This window comes from Schistocerca gregaria, chromosome X (genome assembly GCF_023897955.1).
Source record: "Schistocerca gregaria isolate iqSchGreg1 chromosome X, iqSchGreg1.2, whole genome shotgun sequence".
Classification (NCBI taxonomy): Eukaryota; Metazoa; Arthropoda; class Insecta; order Orthoptera; family Acrididae; genus Schistocerca; species Schistocerca gregaria.
In genome coordinates this window covers 622,276,646-622,294,577 of record NC_064931.1, presented here as the reverse complement: position 1 = coordinate 622,294,577, position 17,932 = coordinate 622,276,646, and the positions used below count along the sequence as shown (strand labels likewise).

Genomic DNA, 17,932 nt, shown 5'->3' with positions numbered 1-17,932 from the left:
TATATTATCTTATGCACAAAATATTCACTTTATTGCTCAGATGGTGAGGATATCTGTTTGATATTGGGTCAAGTGAAATTTGAAGGATTTCATCTGTTGGACGTATCTGTGTTAGTCTCTGTTTTTGTATAGCTTGACTATTAAGATCATCATATACCCCTCCCAAAGTCTCTTAGTTCTCTCCGTTGCCACAGAGCACAGCAGTTTCCTTCCCCATACTTTCACACAATCCGAGCTTGTGCTCCTTCTCTAATGACTGACATCTCGACGGGACGTTAAATCCAATCTTCCTTCCTTATACGGGCCCTGCGGCGCACGCTGCAGCGCCTGAAGATACAGGTCTCATCACTTGCAGCGACCGTCTCCAGGAGGGAGCGAGTTACATTTCAGGTTAGTTTAATACTTCGTAGCGGCGCGTTTAGATACATTCACACTCTCGACAACAAATATCAAAATTAAGTAGTTCATTGGGTGCCTCTTCATTGACATACTGACGCCTGGCCCTCTACATAGCTGATCGTTCGCGATGTTTGATGGTCAAGGCAACTAGTGTGACTCATATGTTCGTTGTAAAAGGGTGGTTTGATGGGGGGGAGGGGGGGGGAGACGGGTATTTCCCGTGGCCCGACCGTGGATGGAGGCCCATGAGAAATGCAGGCCGTGGCGTTAGTCAGAGCACCTGACACTGCATGCCTTACGAGTGCCACCATCAGTCTGCGGCAGAGAGCGAGTAACTGTCTGAGACGAGTTTCGTAATCCTTGACTGCACGTTAAAATGTACGCAAGGTTTCGATAGCACACGATAAAGTTAAGGCCTACAGTGAGTACCTTTTCAATTACATATTGATTTCCCTAGGGCCCAGCACGGAACCGATATTTCGCAAAGTGTGACAAACAAGCCAACTAGTGCGGCTTCACAAATTCATTTATCGTGGGCTCCGATATGGAGTGAGTGACGTCATGGTCGCTACACTGTCTAAGCTTGAGGTAGGGGGTGCGCCATTTCGATGACGCCATAGGTCAAAACTGATGGGTAGAACCGCAATCTTCGGTTATCGAATATAAATGAATGCGGGTATCCTTAGGATGGATATACTGAATCACAAGCAGCATAAATTATAGGACAGTCTTAATACACCAGTGAGCTGAAATTTTCATAAATTTGGTTATACTAGACTGGAGTGATGGAAATCTCATTCACTATGTCGTAACTGAAGGCTTTTAATTTGAACGCCCTTTCCTTGGAAGTCATATGAAAGAAACTAACATAGAAAAACATGACTAACATTAAAAGCTAGAAACAATAATGAGCATATTATATAAAGCGAGTTCCTAGGTGAAGTGCTCGAACCGACAGGAAAGGAGAAAATTTTCCAGAACATTAGGTCATTGAAAATGAAGAGAGCCTCATACAAAATACAGGGTATTTATGACCAGAAATGTCTGTCCACATGCACCAAAATCCTATCTACAACATTGTAATCAAACCTGAGGAGCTATACGCCAGTGAGACACTGATCTTACACACAAACATTATCACACTGGGAAGAAAAATCATTAGGAAAATTAATGGTCCAAAACTAACGGACAATGGATATATGATTCACTCCAGGGACACCACAGAGATGTTCTCCAACATCGCAGCGGAAATTAGAAAGAGGCGACATGCACACGTAAGCAGACTCCCACAGACCAGACTCACCAACAGAATTCTCAGGAACATCCTGAGACCCAAGACTACTATACCTTGGATGACAAGTCAAAATTGATCTGGCAAGAGCTCAGAGAGATTCAACGGACGTCATAGACAAAGGCGTCTATAGACACTGTGTGTGCAAGTGGGAAGTGATGTCAGAGAAAACAGCACCTAAAGCCCAAACGCCAATGTGGACGGAAGAAAGAAAGAGAGCCTTTAATGAACGAATGAAGCAGTACAGGAAGAACAAGTAATCATGTATGTTTCGCTTGTTCTGATAAAAGGCCTGTAACGTGTGTAATAATAATAACGATAATAAAGCGAGCTATATTCATTTCATGTAAGTCATGCTTATTCTGCTTTCTTCTCAGTAATTTTACTCATACACACACAATACGCTTGGGAACTTTATGAAGTTTCTTATAAGTAATTTCCCCATCCACTAAAACCTTTCACCGGTGATCGAATTTTATTAATGCGTGTAAATATTGCACAGCAGCGGCTCAAAATCTACTGCTATTTGAATAACGTAGATGAATTGACTTGATATTAGACAAAAACTTTATCCCTTAAATATGTATGCGTAAATTAATACTGGGTAGTGATCTTGAGCCGTGATGATATCGAGCAGCTTACGTTTTATTGTTTAATGGGATAATTTAGCTGTGCAGCTGTCAATGGTTAATATAAAACACTGTTGGGTATAAGCTGGTAAATATACACCCACGATAATCCGCTTTAGGAACGCTTTACTAGTAGCGTTTGCACGACATTTCGTTGTGATGACGGTGGCTGCATAACATGGCACAGACTCTTCGAGAAACTCAATGTTTTATGTTGTTGATAACGTTATGTGTGTCCTATTTAGGGTGAAACTTTGTATTTTGTTTGTGCCGAAGCAATACGTATCACACCTAAACTAAATCCGGACTCATTCCTGAGGAACACTGAAACATTGCATTATTACGTACAGCTTTACAACAATCTCTTCGCTGACGGATGGATAGATTCCAATACAGTTCTGGTGAGCTCGCATATATAAATTCCTCTTTAATAATCCTCAAGTCTACGGGACGCATTCATCCAGATCTCTGTATACAGTATACCATAACACCACCCTCGACCGTAGGCAATTCTACACATAATTGTCATTGGCGGCACACACATCAACCACAGGTAGATTCAGACCTCCTTTCGTGGGGTGCCGATCCTGTTGGAAGCAGATTGGTCTTCCAGTCTCTCATCCAGAGTAATAACAGCGGCAGTGTCTGTAAAACGAAATTCCAAATTGTCTATTTGACATTGAGATTTTTCACTTAGACAAAATGGCCGTTGTATACCCATTAGTTTTGGTTCATGTCGCCAGAGATTGCCCCAAATAACTTTTCAAATCAGCAGCAACTTGTATATTATTTCGTCAGTAACGAGGGTCCACTGCCTCAAAATGTGTGTATCATTCTCAAATCACTCATCTGAAGTCATGGACACTCAATGGACCTGAGAACATTTTTCAGACTTCAACGGCATAGTGAGTTTCTCTAAGTTTCCACGCTACATTTATTTTATTTATTTATTTATATCCCATAAATCCAATACTGCGAGAATTATTACAAATAATACAAAAGGAGTACATAAAAGTACCTCTTGCAAGAGTGCATGTGGTATAAGAGAAAATACACAATAGGTATAGAAAAAAGTACATTAAAATATGGTACATCTTAATAGCCAAATAAAAGACACAGTAATGTTAACAGTAATTGTTACTATCGTAATGCACAATAGCGCATCAAATTAATAAATGTAAACTGCAACGATATCTTGTGAGTTGAAGTTAGTAATACACTTCAGACAATACGACCTCTTTCATCCGTTTTTACTGCTTGCTAGGGAGTTAAAAACTTACAGGCTATTACATGTCGAACATATGTAATTGTGCCTTGAGAACACCGTATTTAACAAAGTGTTCGTTAATGTTAAAAAAACTGTTATCTGCATATAACACATTTCATTTTGTACGACCAGAATGAAGCCTTGTTACTTGAGAAAAGGGAACTGCAATGAAGCCCCCAGATCGTCTTACACAATTAACACACTGTTCTACACTTTTGTCTTAGTCACTAATAATCTGGGGCTACGAATACGGAAAGATTAAGCGTGTGCGATTTTCGTCTTTCTTTGTAGCTGTTGGTAAGGCTGTAATAATACGTAATAAAGGTTTTCAGAAGAGAATCTACTACACTCTCAACTTATGCTTCATTTCATCTGGATTTCTATTCTACACACTTCTTCATCCCCTTTTTAATGAACTTGGCGTGTTGTTTCATCCGTGGAAATATGTCTGCGACATTTAGTTTATGGAGCATCTAGCGCTAAAACACCATTTAACTATACGTTTAATGTGTTAACTATACATTTAATGCATTAACTATACATCTAATGCATTCTGTGTTCCTTAATCTTTAACTGAAAATCTTACGTTCAAAATATGTGAAAATCATCAGGTTTAGTTCTGTATGAACAATTCTGAAGTCATCTGACAAAACAGTTCTTAATTTTTAGTATAGGGGGCCTGATGACCTCAGATGTTGAGTCCCACATTACTCAGAGTCATTTTAGTATAGGGAAGACAGAGGAGACCAAATAATTTGGTTACATTTGCACTGAGCTATGTGCATTTGCCAGCGATAGGCATAACCTACGCTTATCCTAATATATCTGGTAGTTTGTTTCTCGCATATCGCAATAACGACGTTATTTTTCAGTTAATGTTGTTGGACCGTATCTGATCTGTAATATTTCATTTTATAAACCAAAATTCAACGCTTCGAATGTTCAGTTGATACAGAATGGCTTCAATCCCTCTACGGTTTACGTCGACAAAACTAAAATGTAATCGTACTATAAGCATAACGTGACGCTAGTTTTTGAAAACGTCTTCCTACATGGATGTAAAGTCATATGGTTTGTGGCAGCTGAGTTTCCATATGCCCTTTCCACGGGTGTTTAACCCGTATTTGCATAAACACAATAACTAATTATAGAAGTAACTCATGAATGTAAAGGATGAAGTGTGTTTTGTTCGTAAGCTGGCAAATAACAGACTCTCGATGGATACAGAAACCTACGAATAGCAGATTTCAGTGTCACATTCATTTTTGTCACTGATAAACTACAGCTGGACTCGCCTAGTCTGAGTGCTGAATGAATTTACATTAAGTTCGAACGCATTTTTTTTCTTTTTAGCTCAATTGTGTAGTAAAATAAATAATGAAAAGGACAAGACACACTGTCGGAATCAAACAGTTCAACATTAGAGTAGCCAAGGAATATAAGATGCCCTGTAGACGAAAAGAAAATCCTTGATCTTTTTGGAACGGATGAATGGGCTTACCTGTACAGAATAAAACACATACGATTAAAAATATTTTATAGTGACATCTAGTTGCTCTGAGAGTAAGGTAATGAAGTGCTATGGTATAGTTTTATAGGCAGAAGTTATTTGAGAATTATTGTTCGCCGTATTACGATATTTGCAAAAAAGCAGCTTCGTTACCGGTCGTGGGCATCTTTCTTATCCGTCTTCGTAGGCCTCTTTAATCAATGACCACCATATAAAAATTTCACTACTCGTACTCTACTTCTATTAATGGTTTTCAGGAGGATACTAATGCTAATTATGTACAACGAACTTGTGTAAGACGTTGTAACACTTGCACATTGGTTCATGAATAGAAAATTGGATGCCAAGCATAACGACCACTACTACCAATAGACAATCTCCAACCGATAAATTGAGCTAATATGAGGATATATGTTGATGCACCCGTCATACATGAACAAACTGAAATAATAATAGCTTAATTACATCTATCGAGATATTTTCACTAACTGGATGTATATAAGCAATGACATACCTATAAAGAACAGTCATAAGCTTTCCACGCAGAAGTTCCACTAACAACATCAAGTATCCGTTGCCGAGTTTTGTGTGACGATGTTCTCACAAAATCAGCAAGGCAAACATTTTGTTATTGACACGACACAGCTGATATCAGTATTCGTTGTGTGGCTGTGCACGATATCTGACGTCACAGCAGTTCGTTCCCTTAATTCGCAGTAGGGGGCACTGCAACGCGCTCGCATTGTGACGTCACAGACAGAGCACATATAAGGAAAGGAAGAGGGCGCTGTGCGCTATTTGCTCGTTGTCTGGCGTAGTTTGTGGTAAGGTCAGTGCAGAAATGGAGCCTTTCTACTCGCTGTTGTCTGTGATGGGACTGGCGGTCGCGTGTCCATCCATATCTTGTTTCAACTTCGATGTCATCGGCAGCCTACCACCAGAAATCGCCATAACCATCTTGAGGTAAGTCTCTTTATAATTTAAGAATGTAGTGTGACTGTCAGCGCACAACGCATCGAGACAGTTGCTGGTAACATTCTCGTTCGTGTAATGTCTTCAGTTATTCAGTGGGATTCCTAATTATATTCCTGAAATGTATTTTCCTCAGTAGCAGTTGTTTCGGAACTGTCATGAAAAAGTGTTGTGCTGACGGTGTGCAGTTACCCCCTGCTGCCTAATGAAGGAAGAAAAATCCCACCTGAAAATCTAATTCCGTTTGGAGAAATTGTAGCTGACAACTCGTCGAGGGTCACTTAGTACTGAACATGAACGAGTGGTAGTAGTTTGATTGTGGTAGTTTCAGTTCTAACGACTTATTTCTTAGGTACTTAAACATAAAACTGCGTACTGTACGCTACAAAGCCACCCTTGAGATTTCACGTAGTGTTACGTTTGCCTTCGGTACAAGTGTGTAAATTTCCTTACAAAAAAACAGCTCATACTTTTGAATTGACATTGTGTTATGAACACTTTCTTAGATTATTAATGTGTTACGAAGACCTAGTAATGCGATGAAGGTGGGAGATGTTTGATCATAGTCACTCAAGTGGATTGTGTACCGTAGCCTCCTTGATTGCAACCATTCGTGTTGTTAGTAGCATTTTCTACGTTCGCAGTGTTTACGAAATACGGTGGAGAGTAGAAGTTTCTCATTCATATAAAACCTGAAACCCACTGGATGTAAGGTATAGTTTGTATGCGAAACTGCCGAGGTAAGTGAGAGTGCGAGTACGTAATAGTAGTCAGGCCATTTGTTTATGGGTGAACACTGCTTTCGTGTAGTTTTAAACTGTTAATATTTTAATTAACGTTGTTCTCTGTGCATGCCATTCCTTCTGCTATGTTTTTGTTTTCCTCCTTTATTGGGGAGCTTAGTACTACCATAGCCAAAGCTGAACTATACGGCATGTTTTCCCCTAAGTATAGGATTTCCATATTTGTTTACACGTGAGTCACGACGAAAGTAGAAGTTGGTAATTAAATGTAATTCAAGATTTAATCGTATGCATGGGCGGCCACTAAGCTGTGGACTGCACTAAATTTTGCAAAAATGATTTCTCCTTGTTTAGGAACGAAGAAATGTATATATAAGCCATAAATTGGCAGACACACAACTGCGGACCAGGACTTCGCTTTCAGTTGTATGTTGCAAATGTATGTTAATGAAAGTAGTTGTAAACATGAGACCAAACGTATACAATTTTGTTTCTTCCCTCGGTCGAAAACTTTACTGAAGCAGTTCGTCTCAAGATTGTTAGAGTCCTGAGATATTTTTGCAAGTGACAAAGTGAAGAGTAATATTTGTGATATGTTCCCATAAACATACATACTCGATCGGAATAATACTTAATGCCGATTCTTATATAGGCGAGTGATAATTTAGATATTTTATAGCGGTTAGGTCATTGGGACAGCACTTGCAACTCCATAACCACCATATGTGAAGGTATTGATACTTCCCTTGTTTGATATTTACGAACTACCACACAGGCTCCGGGCCCATATTTCTATAGTCGTGTAATATATTTCTAGATATCCCTCTACACAGTGATCACTGTCCGATAGAATTTACAGATCGAATATCAAATATTCTATGGGGCAAATTGTGAAAGGTTGCGTCAATAGTTTAGCCACCCACATTGTGAAAAATGTCTAATAATGTGTGTTTGAGGGAAACCTGGCGGGTAATTCAGTCTGTTACTTAGGAGCTCTAGATTTGGTTCGTCGGGTTCATGTTCGTTGTTAGAGGATATAATGTGTGTCTTCACTCAACAGCAGTGTGTGTGTTTATTCATCTTCATACATGAGTAGTTAGAAAGGTTGTGGTGCTTAATCATTCAAAAGTGGTTTTAAGTAATGTTAGTGTGTCATTGACATGAGGGTTTCCGTCTAGTAGGATTGTTGCACGAGTTGTGTGTAGGCTGGTTTGGAGTTACTGTACTGTTGGTATTTTATAGTTACGGATTGGTTTTTGGCTTTCTAATGGTTATTTCGGTGTGATGTTAATGAATGATCGTCTAATTCGTCTTTCGTTGTTTATGGATATGAGTACGACACTACGTGAAGATTTGGGTAAATTATTGGTTCTCGGCCATTCGAGATGTTTTCCTGTGGAAGTGTTGCTTTTGCCAGAGAGGTCTGTTCAAAGTCCATTAATTATTTTGTGCAGGTGACAGTAAAGGAAAGGGTGTGCGGCTGAAAGCTTCTTGTCGAAACTGAGTTGTCTTTTGGGAAGATGAAACCTGGGAACGTGGTTGTGAGGTCTGTTGTTTGGGGGGTTGGGTCGTAGTTTTTAGGATGGTGGGTTGACGGACAAAACCATTATTTGTTGGGTTAGTTGAACACATTGAGGATGGGTCTATTATTGCTTCTCAGTCATCTTAGAGATTTAAGTGTTTCGGTGTTTATTGGTGGATCATTGCTAAAAAACGGTTATGAAACAGCAGCACACGCAAATACAGTATATTGATGTTGGGGGAAGGGTGGCGGCTTCAGTTCCGTGATGGGACGGCGCGCTTGACAGGTAATTATCGTCCGCAGAATGACATTTTCACTCTGCAGCCGAGTGTGCGCTGATATGAAACTTTCTGGCAGATTAAAACTGTGCGCCCGACCGAGACTCGAACTCGGGACCTTTGCCTTTCGCGGCCAAGTGCTCTACCATCTGAGCTACCGAAGCACGACTCACGCCCAGGCGGGCACACAGTTTTAATCTGCCAGGAAGTTTCAATTATTGTCCGGTTTTAATGAGTGGTGGAATGTTTAATTTGGTTATTTATTTTGTCAGGGTTAATTTTAGGCATTGTGGGTGTTCTGTAGATGTTCGTGAGGGATGGGGAAGGTTGAGAGGTGCATATGGCGCAGCTTTTTAATCGTTTGACTTAGGGTGGTAGGTACGCTTTGTTTTTTATACATAATAGTATGTGACTAGCGTATTTTATGCTTAATTTTGATACTTGTATATCTAAACTGTCAATGCACTTTCATATGCATTTTTGAGTTTTAATACTAGTCGAAGGTAATGATTGTGATTCGTGGATATCGTGCAGTTTGTTCCACGTATTTCGGTGAGTGAGTTTCCTGATATTGCGAGCATCGCTTGAAGATTGTAATCTCCTTTGGTAATGTTTTACAGTTTTTAATGCAAAGTATGTGGTTTCCATATTCGTTCGATTCGTGCTGTGGAAAAGTTAAATCTATTATTCTGTAGTCTGCAGTTGGTTTTTGAGTTTATAGTGCTAATGTTGCTTGAAAGATTCTGGGGGACTTCCACTAAAATGATGGGAAATGGGTTGTGGCCCAAATGACTAGACAATATGGGAGTAAGTATACGTCAAGGATGTATTATATTCTGCCGCGTGGGCTGCTTATCAGACTAATAGCGAGTTTATAGAAAGATGTGTATTATGATGTTTCAGGGGGTGGTGTAGTAGTACTGGTAATGTCTTCTACCAAACAAATATAAATATTATGCTCCCATCGTTTGGTTTTGCCATTCTAATAGCAGCCGTGTTTACCTGATATTGTGATACCACCATTTCTCAAGATAAACGGTTGCATGTGCTATTACGCTGAACCGAAACTATCACTCTTAGTACGACTATTCATATTGAATTAGTCCTGTGCTTCGTGAAACGCGTGAGTAACGTTATCTTAACATTTCAACATGCGCAAAGCAATCATTGCGCGATGTTATGTAGGTAGATACCGACGTCATTTTTTAATTGTTTTGATTAATATTTCTTTAGTAAGCGCGTCACATTTTATACCGATTTTCGTTTATTACTATTTAAACTTGTGCAACTCTTAACTTCGTTCGGTAGTGGCTTCAAAGAAGTGATTGTAAACATTCTATATCTTTTGGCATACCTTTCAAAGTAAAAGTTTGTCCACATATCGTCTGTGTTTCATGAATCTGAATACCATTCTTCAGTGACGTGGCTGCATCAGTTAGTATCAGAAACGTATTTCCACTCATTAATCATACTACAGGTGAAAAGTAAGTGCTGCAAGAAAAGATTTAGTCTAAGGTAAATGTTCTCTAAACTTCGTGAGACTTTCCAAAAGCTGAACGTCAGTTGTGTACCTACGAATAGAAAAGTCATTGTTCATGTAAGATTTCTTCCCGTATTTTGTGTAATGTTCGCGTAGCTGCAACACGGTAATGGTAGCTTTAAGATTCCATAGTATCCTCGTAGTGTAGCCTTGTCCATCCCAAGCTTTTTATGCTACGTCAACTGCAAGCCACGGCGTAAGAAATGCATTGAACAGGAATGTTAGTAATTTTCAGTGAGCTTGGTCATAGAGCAATTGCAACTCAAGAATGTTTCCCGTGTTTATTTGAAAAATGGTTTTACAGTAGTCGTTATATAGGATGTTCCCCTTTACAAAACTCGAACATGCCTCAGAAGAGTACTTGTGTTTTTTGTTACTGAACCATTGCAAAACAAATTAAAGCCATAATTTACGGTTCATTTCATGGCTAATTTGTGGTTTACTGAGTTAGCATTTAACTGTGGGCAATTTGTGGCACACCAACTGAAAGTGGTCATCTGCTGATTTTTCTGCGATTTGCCATGAGTACGACGACAGTGGTTGCACTGCGGTGAGCGTCATGTGATTGCGGAGGGAAGTTCATCCTACAATTTGGTGTTAACGGAATTTTAGTTTGTTGGAAATGTTTTGGGCAGATAAATATTTTGCGTATTACTTTCAGATATTCATCTTCATGCAGTTAAGGCACTTTTTATGCGTATTGCGCATAAAAGCTATTTCAAAAGTAGTCGATGTATCAGAGGTACTGCTACTGTATCGTGAAGTCAATTGCAACGTAGATATTTTTAATTGCGCGAGTCTTTCGACTGGAAAGCTTCTAGGCGTTGACGGTTGTTACATACGCAACGAGATAACGGTTTAGTCGTTCACTCAAGTGAGCTCTGTGAAGCTGAACAGAAGGAAAATTGTGTGATGTTGCTGGACTTTGTTCGTAGAGTTTCTGTAGCAATTGTTACCTGTTAAGCAAATAATAGTAATGTAGCTTCTTCGTTTTATATGAAAGACAGCTCTGGAGAAAGTCATTGCAATTATTTAGTGTAGTTGCTGACATCTTCCCAGATGTTTGTAGAATATTGTTAATCGATTTAGAACGTAGTTTTGTTTCCCGCACAATGGCACTCCCTATATTGTAAGCAGTCGGAAGTCTCTCAAAGGGCCTTGCGTGTTATCGCAGCTTTTATTTTTCTAAACGGTGTAGCAACTATATCAAACTACACCGTTTCCGACGCGTTTGATCAGATTGCGTTTAACTTTTCGTAGTGATGGTTATTTTACAGTATCAACTGGACTGCAGTAAACCATATAAATATTATAATGCAATGAAATAATATGTGACACAATTGTGCAGTAGCATTCTGACGGCAAACTGATGGTGTGTGTTGAATAAGTGATAAGCCACAAGAATAAATGAATTTGATTGAGCAATATGGTCACACTCAGCGGTGATACAATTCAGAAGATTTGAACTCTATATACGACAAGTACTTAGTTTCATAATTGTATATAAGTTTAAAGACCACTACAAAGCTCCCAGTTTATCGACCGACTGACAGACCAATTTCGTGACAGCCTACACACGTGTCGCCCAAATGCACTCCGCGGCTACAACTCCGTCCTGTTGTTGTTACTTGTTTATCATAAATTCATTTTTTGTTCTACAGGATCCGGCTGGTCTTACACAAAAACAAAGGAGAGGATTTGACTAGGCTGTTTTAAAGGTACAAAGCATTAAAAAAAGTCAAGAGAAAATTGTGTAAAAGGATGCGAAAGTAATTCACCCAAGTTCTGTTACTTAATCAGTTGAGATCAGATGATTTTCCCTAATTATCTAAGAATTAATGAATCGTGCATTTCGGAGTGGCTGGACATCATCAAATTCTGGGGTGTTGTATCTCCACAGCTTTAGCTAATTGATTCCTGAAATCTGCAGTGTAACTTACAGATGACTGAGGAAATACATGACGATAAAAGAAAACTAAAGGATGTTGATGTGAACGTTGTTTATGTAAGTAGTATAAAATCAGCTATAAGATCAGGAAACTCATTGTAAATTCGAAAATTAGTAACTACACATATTGGTGACATACAACATACACGTAAGAAATGAAGCACCTTGAAAAAAAAGACAAAAGAATCCCACAGTTTGCTCGCCATGGCATAGGGCTTCGATGATGGCTGGATTGACTGACACAACGATGAAGCAATTATATTTTTCGACTTCAAGCCCATTCAATATCGATACGTCAATTTTTGTACTTCATTTCCTACAAGTATCGGTAATAAAACCAGAATGAGTTTTACTTTATGTGCCACAAACAACATTCTGGATTGGTTAAAAAATGGAACAATGTGCTTCATTTCTTGCTTCAGTATTGCTATACTCCTCACACGATGTATCCTAAATATATTTGCAGTCTTTACATTTCTCCAGAAACACTGTCCTCAAGGTTTCGTCCATATCTCACTTTGTCGGGTATATTGTGACTGCATTTCATCCCACGAACTTTTGTCGGAAGATTGCAAAATTTGTTGGGTGTGGTTTTGATGTCTGCTGTCGTCTGGTCCTACCTGCCCAACATCCCGACGAGACATGTTCGGCGGTCAGTCAAAACGCCTACTCACGTCTAATATGTCGGTTTGTTGGTGCGTGTGTAAGGCCGTTAGTGTCACTACAGTAACGAAGGTTTCATTGCACTGTATCTGCTGCTTTGATTTTTCTCTGTATGCATCGATGTTGTCACTCTTGAAAAGCGATGGTATGCTAAAGGCGCGCATTTTGTGTTGCAGGCAGCTGGACGGAGAGGCGCTGTGGGCGGCGAGCCGCGTGAGTCGCCGCTGGAGCCGGCTGTGCAGGGCGGACGCGGTTCTGCAGCGGAGGCTGCGCCAGCAAGAGGCGCTGCGCCGGCGGCGGGCAGAGGCGCGCGTCTGGGCCGTCGAAGTCGCTGCCGCGCCTGCCGGCAGGGATCTGCAGACCGCGCTGAAGGTGCGCAATATCAGGCGGCCGCTCCAACACGTCCCAGCAGGTGAGTAGCTTCTCGGCAATAAAACTGTAACTCTTACTTTGGTAGGGTTTACAGCTTAACTGTAAGCATTTCCAGTGGACGAACTGCGTTGGACTGTTGCTGTGAAGTGGCTCAACTGGACCCGTTTCATGAATGCTAGACGTACTTCGGTCTTAGCGGGTTTACTGTATTAACAACACTTTACATAGAATTGAGACTTGAAAAATAGCCTCTGGAAAAGCGATGAGCTGAACTGTTCATTTATTCGCTTAAGCAAAGCGCGTTTAATTTCTAATTGCCCTACAATCAACTGAGACTTGTTGGATACAAGAACGGGTTTGTTTCAATTGTTGCTCCTAAATGTCAAGAGATAGCAGTCGTACGAGGATCAGTCATAAAGTAATGCCTCCTATTTTTTTTTTTTCTACGTTTAATTGTCTGGAAATTTAAATGCAATTACATAGGTTGAAAACCACAACATTGAGGATCATTTTCTCATTTTTCAATGTAATCTCCGCCCATCTCTATAGTTTTGGTCCATCTTTGAACAAGGGCATGTATCCCAGCACGGTGAAAATCACAGCTCTGCTTCCTAAGCCATTGACGCACGGATGTTTTGACGGCCTCCTCATCTCCAAAATGAATCCCACGATGAGCTTCTTTTAGTGGCCCGAACAGATGGAAGTCTGATGGTGCCAGGTCAGGGCTGTATGGGGGATGAGGCAAAACTTCCCATCCAATTTTGACAATCTCGTCAGAGGTGTGACGACTGGTGTGTGGTCTTGCATTGTCATGCAAAAGAAGAACATCTGCCATTGATTTTGTTGGGCGAACTCGCTGAAGACGTGCTTTAAGTTTTTTGAGGGTTGACGTATTGAACAGAATTTATTGTGCATCCCTGCTCCAAAAAATCAACCAGAATCACACCCTCTGTATCCCAGAAAACTTGCCATAACTTTCCCTGCCGATCGCACAGTTTTGAATTTTTTCTTCCTCGGCGAGCTTGTGTGACGCCACTCCATTGACTGCCTCTTTGATTCGGGTTCAAAAAAATGCACCCATGTTTCGTCCCCGGTCACAATTTTTTTCAGAAACTCATCTCCCTCCAAACGGAAGCGCTGCAAGTGTTGGGAGGCTATTGTTTTCCTTGCCTCTTTATTCTGATCGGTTAACATTCTTGGAACCCACCGTGCACAAACTTTTGAGTACCCCAATTGTTTAATAATCGTGATCACACTGCCTTTACTAAGAGAAATAATGCGACACACTTCATCTGCAGTCACCCGACGGTCACCACGAATGATGTCATCAACTTGCTGAATGTTGTGTGGAGTCACTGCACTCACCGGCCTGCCGCTCCGCTTTTCGTCAGTCAACGGTGTTTGCCCTTCAGCTTCCTTACAACGACGAACCCATCGTCTAACAGTGCTGACATCCACTGTCACAACACCATACACCTTCTTCAGTCTTTCATGAATGCGTATGGGCGTTTCACCTTCTGCATTCAAGAATTCAATCACACAACGCTGTCTCAAACGAACATCGATGTCGGCCATCTTACAAACTTCTGCTGTGCTGCCACCTGTTGACACAGAAAGTTACTACTGCTGTGGATTGCAGAAGGTTTGAGGAATGGCGCCAAATTCAAATTTTTCACTTAATTTTTTTAAGTAGAAAAAAAATTGGAGGCATTGCTTTTTGACCGACCCTCGTAGAAAGCAGAGAGGATCGGTCGTAGGCAGAAACGAGGTCAAAGTCGACATGTCTAAATACAACTGGCACACGCCACATGATGTCGTGCCACAGTTCACGCAGGCGCATCTTAATACACTTGTTGCCTGGGTATGTGTAAGTATAGGTACTTAAGAAACCGATCCTGTTGTAGAATTGATAAAGGTACTTGATTTTGTAGTTCACCTCGTGATTGTGGCTAATTCTTTTACATCAGCCACGCAACACAGGGAATTATACGCAATTCTTTGTCTATAGTACAAGAGGATCACTTTTGGAGAGGTCATATACTTAGTCCCAAGAGGCAAGTGCCCCTAGATGAGCCTAGACTTCACCTTGCAGATAGTAGTCGTAGAAAGCAGAGAAGACCGACCATAGTCACTGGTGCATGGTCAGTAGTTTCACCTTCTAAATAAAGCTGGCACACGCCGCATCATGTCAGGCCACAATTGACGCAAGCGCATCTTGATACACTTGTTGTTTGGATCTCTGTAACCATAGGATACTGAAGAAACCGATCCTGTTATAGAATTGTCAAAGGTATATGATTTTGTAGTTCACTTCGCGCGTGTGACTAATTCTTTTACTACAGCTACGGTAGACAGGGGAATGATACGCAATCCTCTCCCTTTATTTCCCTGTTGTGTGCTTGAGTGTTCTTTCGAAGACGAGATTTGATTTTAGAGCTGCCACCACGTATTCTTCACCAAAATATTTGTGTAGCATATCGTTTTGCTAATTTGGGTACATCCATTGTTGGTCTGCATATGAACGGCAGAGTAATAATTTTCATATATTTTAAGAGTAGTTCTTGTCTGTAATAGAATATCCTTCCGTGTTTACCATGGCTGAAATAAATGAATTAGTCATAATCATGAAGTAAACTGCAAAATAAAATAATATTTGTCTATACTACAAGAGGATCGCTTTTAGAGAGGCAAATGCCTCTAGATTAGCTTGTCAGTGACAGCTCGTATTTCACATTGGGGGAGGGGAGGTTACCATTAATAACGCTCTTCACAGCCACTGACTGATCCTTGCTGTTTTCTTTGGTTCCCATTTACAAAGCTATGTTGGTAACGCTAAACACAGCTCGAATAACACTGGATATTATTGACGTACATTTGACACACAATCGTTTCCCCATCAATCCAGTCACTGACAGGCAATAGGACAGATTGGAAACTGAACGGGCTTTGCAAAACAATTACATGAACAAATCATGGGATCACTTTCAGAAGCGTATGTGCACTTATCTTATTAACGGGCAACATGTAGGACGAGCACTGCCCCCCTCTCCAACAATAGAATAGCTGTAGAAAGGACCCTCATGTATCCTGAAAAACGAGACTGGCTACGTTGCCATAGAACCTATCTGAATGTCGAAGTAAAGAAAACTCATTGATATTGTCTGGTGATGCATAGAGGAGACCGTCTTGGGGTATGTAGTGAATTTTTAGTTAACATCATCTTGCACAATTTCGTTTCCTACTCACTCCTATATGAATGCCTCAAATTAATATGAATTATTGTCGTGTGCGTGCCATATAAAGAGCTGGTCAGGTTTAATAAACCAAAGATTAACGTAGCACCACGATATCACATTCTCCTTACCTCATGCCTGTTTGATTAAATAAGATTCGTCCTAGTTATGCTTTGCGCTTTTGCTTTCTGCATACTTGACCAGAGTAAGGAATTTCAGACGGGTATGAAGGGTAACGAATATGAACGCAGGAGAAGAAATTAGTATGAATCGATCATAAAAAACTCAACTGTCAAAGACTAATGCCCTTTTGAGCATGTTAATTCATGTGGATGCCGTTATCAGTTCTGTTAGACTCCACATAACCGATTTTCGCTAAATTCTTGGTTTTAATCTGTAGTCGCAACCAAAGTTTGGAAAAATCGTCAGTCCATTTAATGAAAGACAACGGGGTTATAATATGGCCAGCAACGGACTACTGAGTGTTCCGTTTAATAAACATAGCTGCAATTGAATCGTAAATATACGCAGCATTGTTACAATTAAATCCGGAGGCTTCTCTGGGCAGGCCTGAGTAAGGGTATGCATTGACGGCAAACACTATTCCTACCCATAATTTAGACGCATCAGGGACACAATGACGTGGTTGAAATACGTCACGAAGGTTACACATTGATTGACTGATTTATCACAATGGGTGAAACTTATCAAACTATGGACACGAGGTGGTGTCTATCGTACATACATTTCGTATGTCTGAATGTTAACAACCCTTTCCCATTCAGTAATTGTTATAATTGAGTTTTGCTTCAGCTCGCACAAAATTTTAAGTCCCGTTTGTGGTGAACACTATGTATATGCATGCTCTATATTTGTCTTGTAAGGCAAGGATCATTTCCTTCAGGTGTTTTGCGCTGTTTCCAGCATCAGTTTTCCAGAAAGCTTGTAATAGTGGCATAATTCCCATGTTTCAGATCGACCGCAGCCGTATGCAGCTCCTGCGAGCGCGCAGAATACGAAGACGCAGAAGAAATCGAGGCGGTTGCCAGCACCTGGTGCTCAGGGTGCGTCCCTGTTGTCTCGAGGCAGCTCCACTACTTCTGCCAACAGACCGTTACGAATATGAAAACTGTATTTTACGCCAATAAACTACTTAAAATCCACACAATGTGTGTTCCTTGCCACCCAAGACACAATCTTAGTGAATTGCATTTTAAATTACGAATATTATTTTTATAAAGCCAATCGATTTACGAATATCGTTCAGTAATAAGTAACTTAGCTATAAAAGGTATATACAAGGATACACAATTAAGAGATAATCACTTGTACTGCCCTTGTTACACGAGGAGGACTATAAATGATGGGACTGAGCTTACATCATAAGGAAAAGTATTCTTTAACCAAAACGGAACTCGAGTAAACAGCTATAATTTAGCAAGAAGAAAATAGGTTTAACACGTTGACTGCTTCAACCTTAGTTGCGAATGTTTCAACGCCAGGAAAGCATCACGGCGTTCGTGTCTGCTGTGGCCGGCAACGGCCTTACTGCCGTCAACTAGTTA

The 17,932-nt window shown here is 40.4% G+C and overlaps 1 protein-coding gene across 1 annotated transcript in view; it reads left to right on the top strand.

Annotated features, from left to right (window-relative positions):
- Window positions 1–5,923: 5,923 nt before the first annotated feature.
- LOC126299325 (uncharacterized) overlaps window positions 5,924–17,932 on the top strand; it is a 136,732-nt gene continuing 124,723 nt past the window's right edge. Inside the window, exon 1 of the mRNA XM_049991155.1 lies at window positions 5,924–6,059. Coding sequence (XP_049847112.1) covers window positions 5,938–6,059 — 122 coding nt within the window. The 5' untranslated portion in view covers window positions 5,924–5,937. The remainder of the gene's footprint in view (window positions 6,060–17,932) is intronic.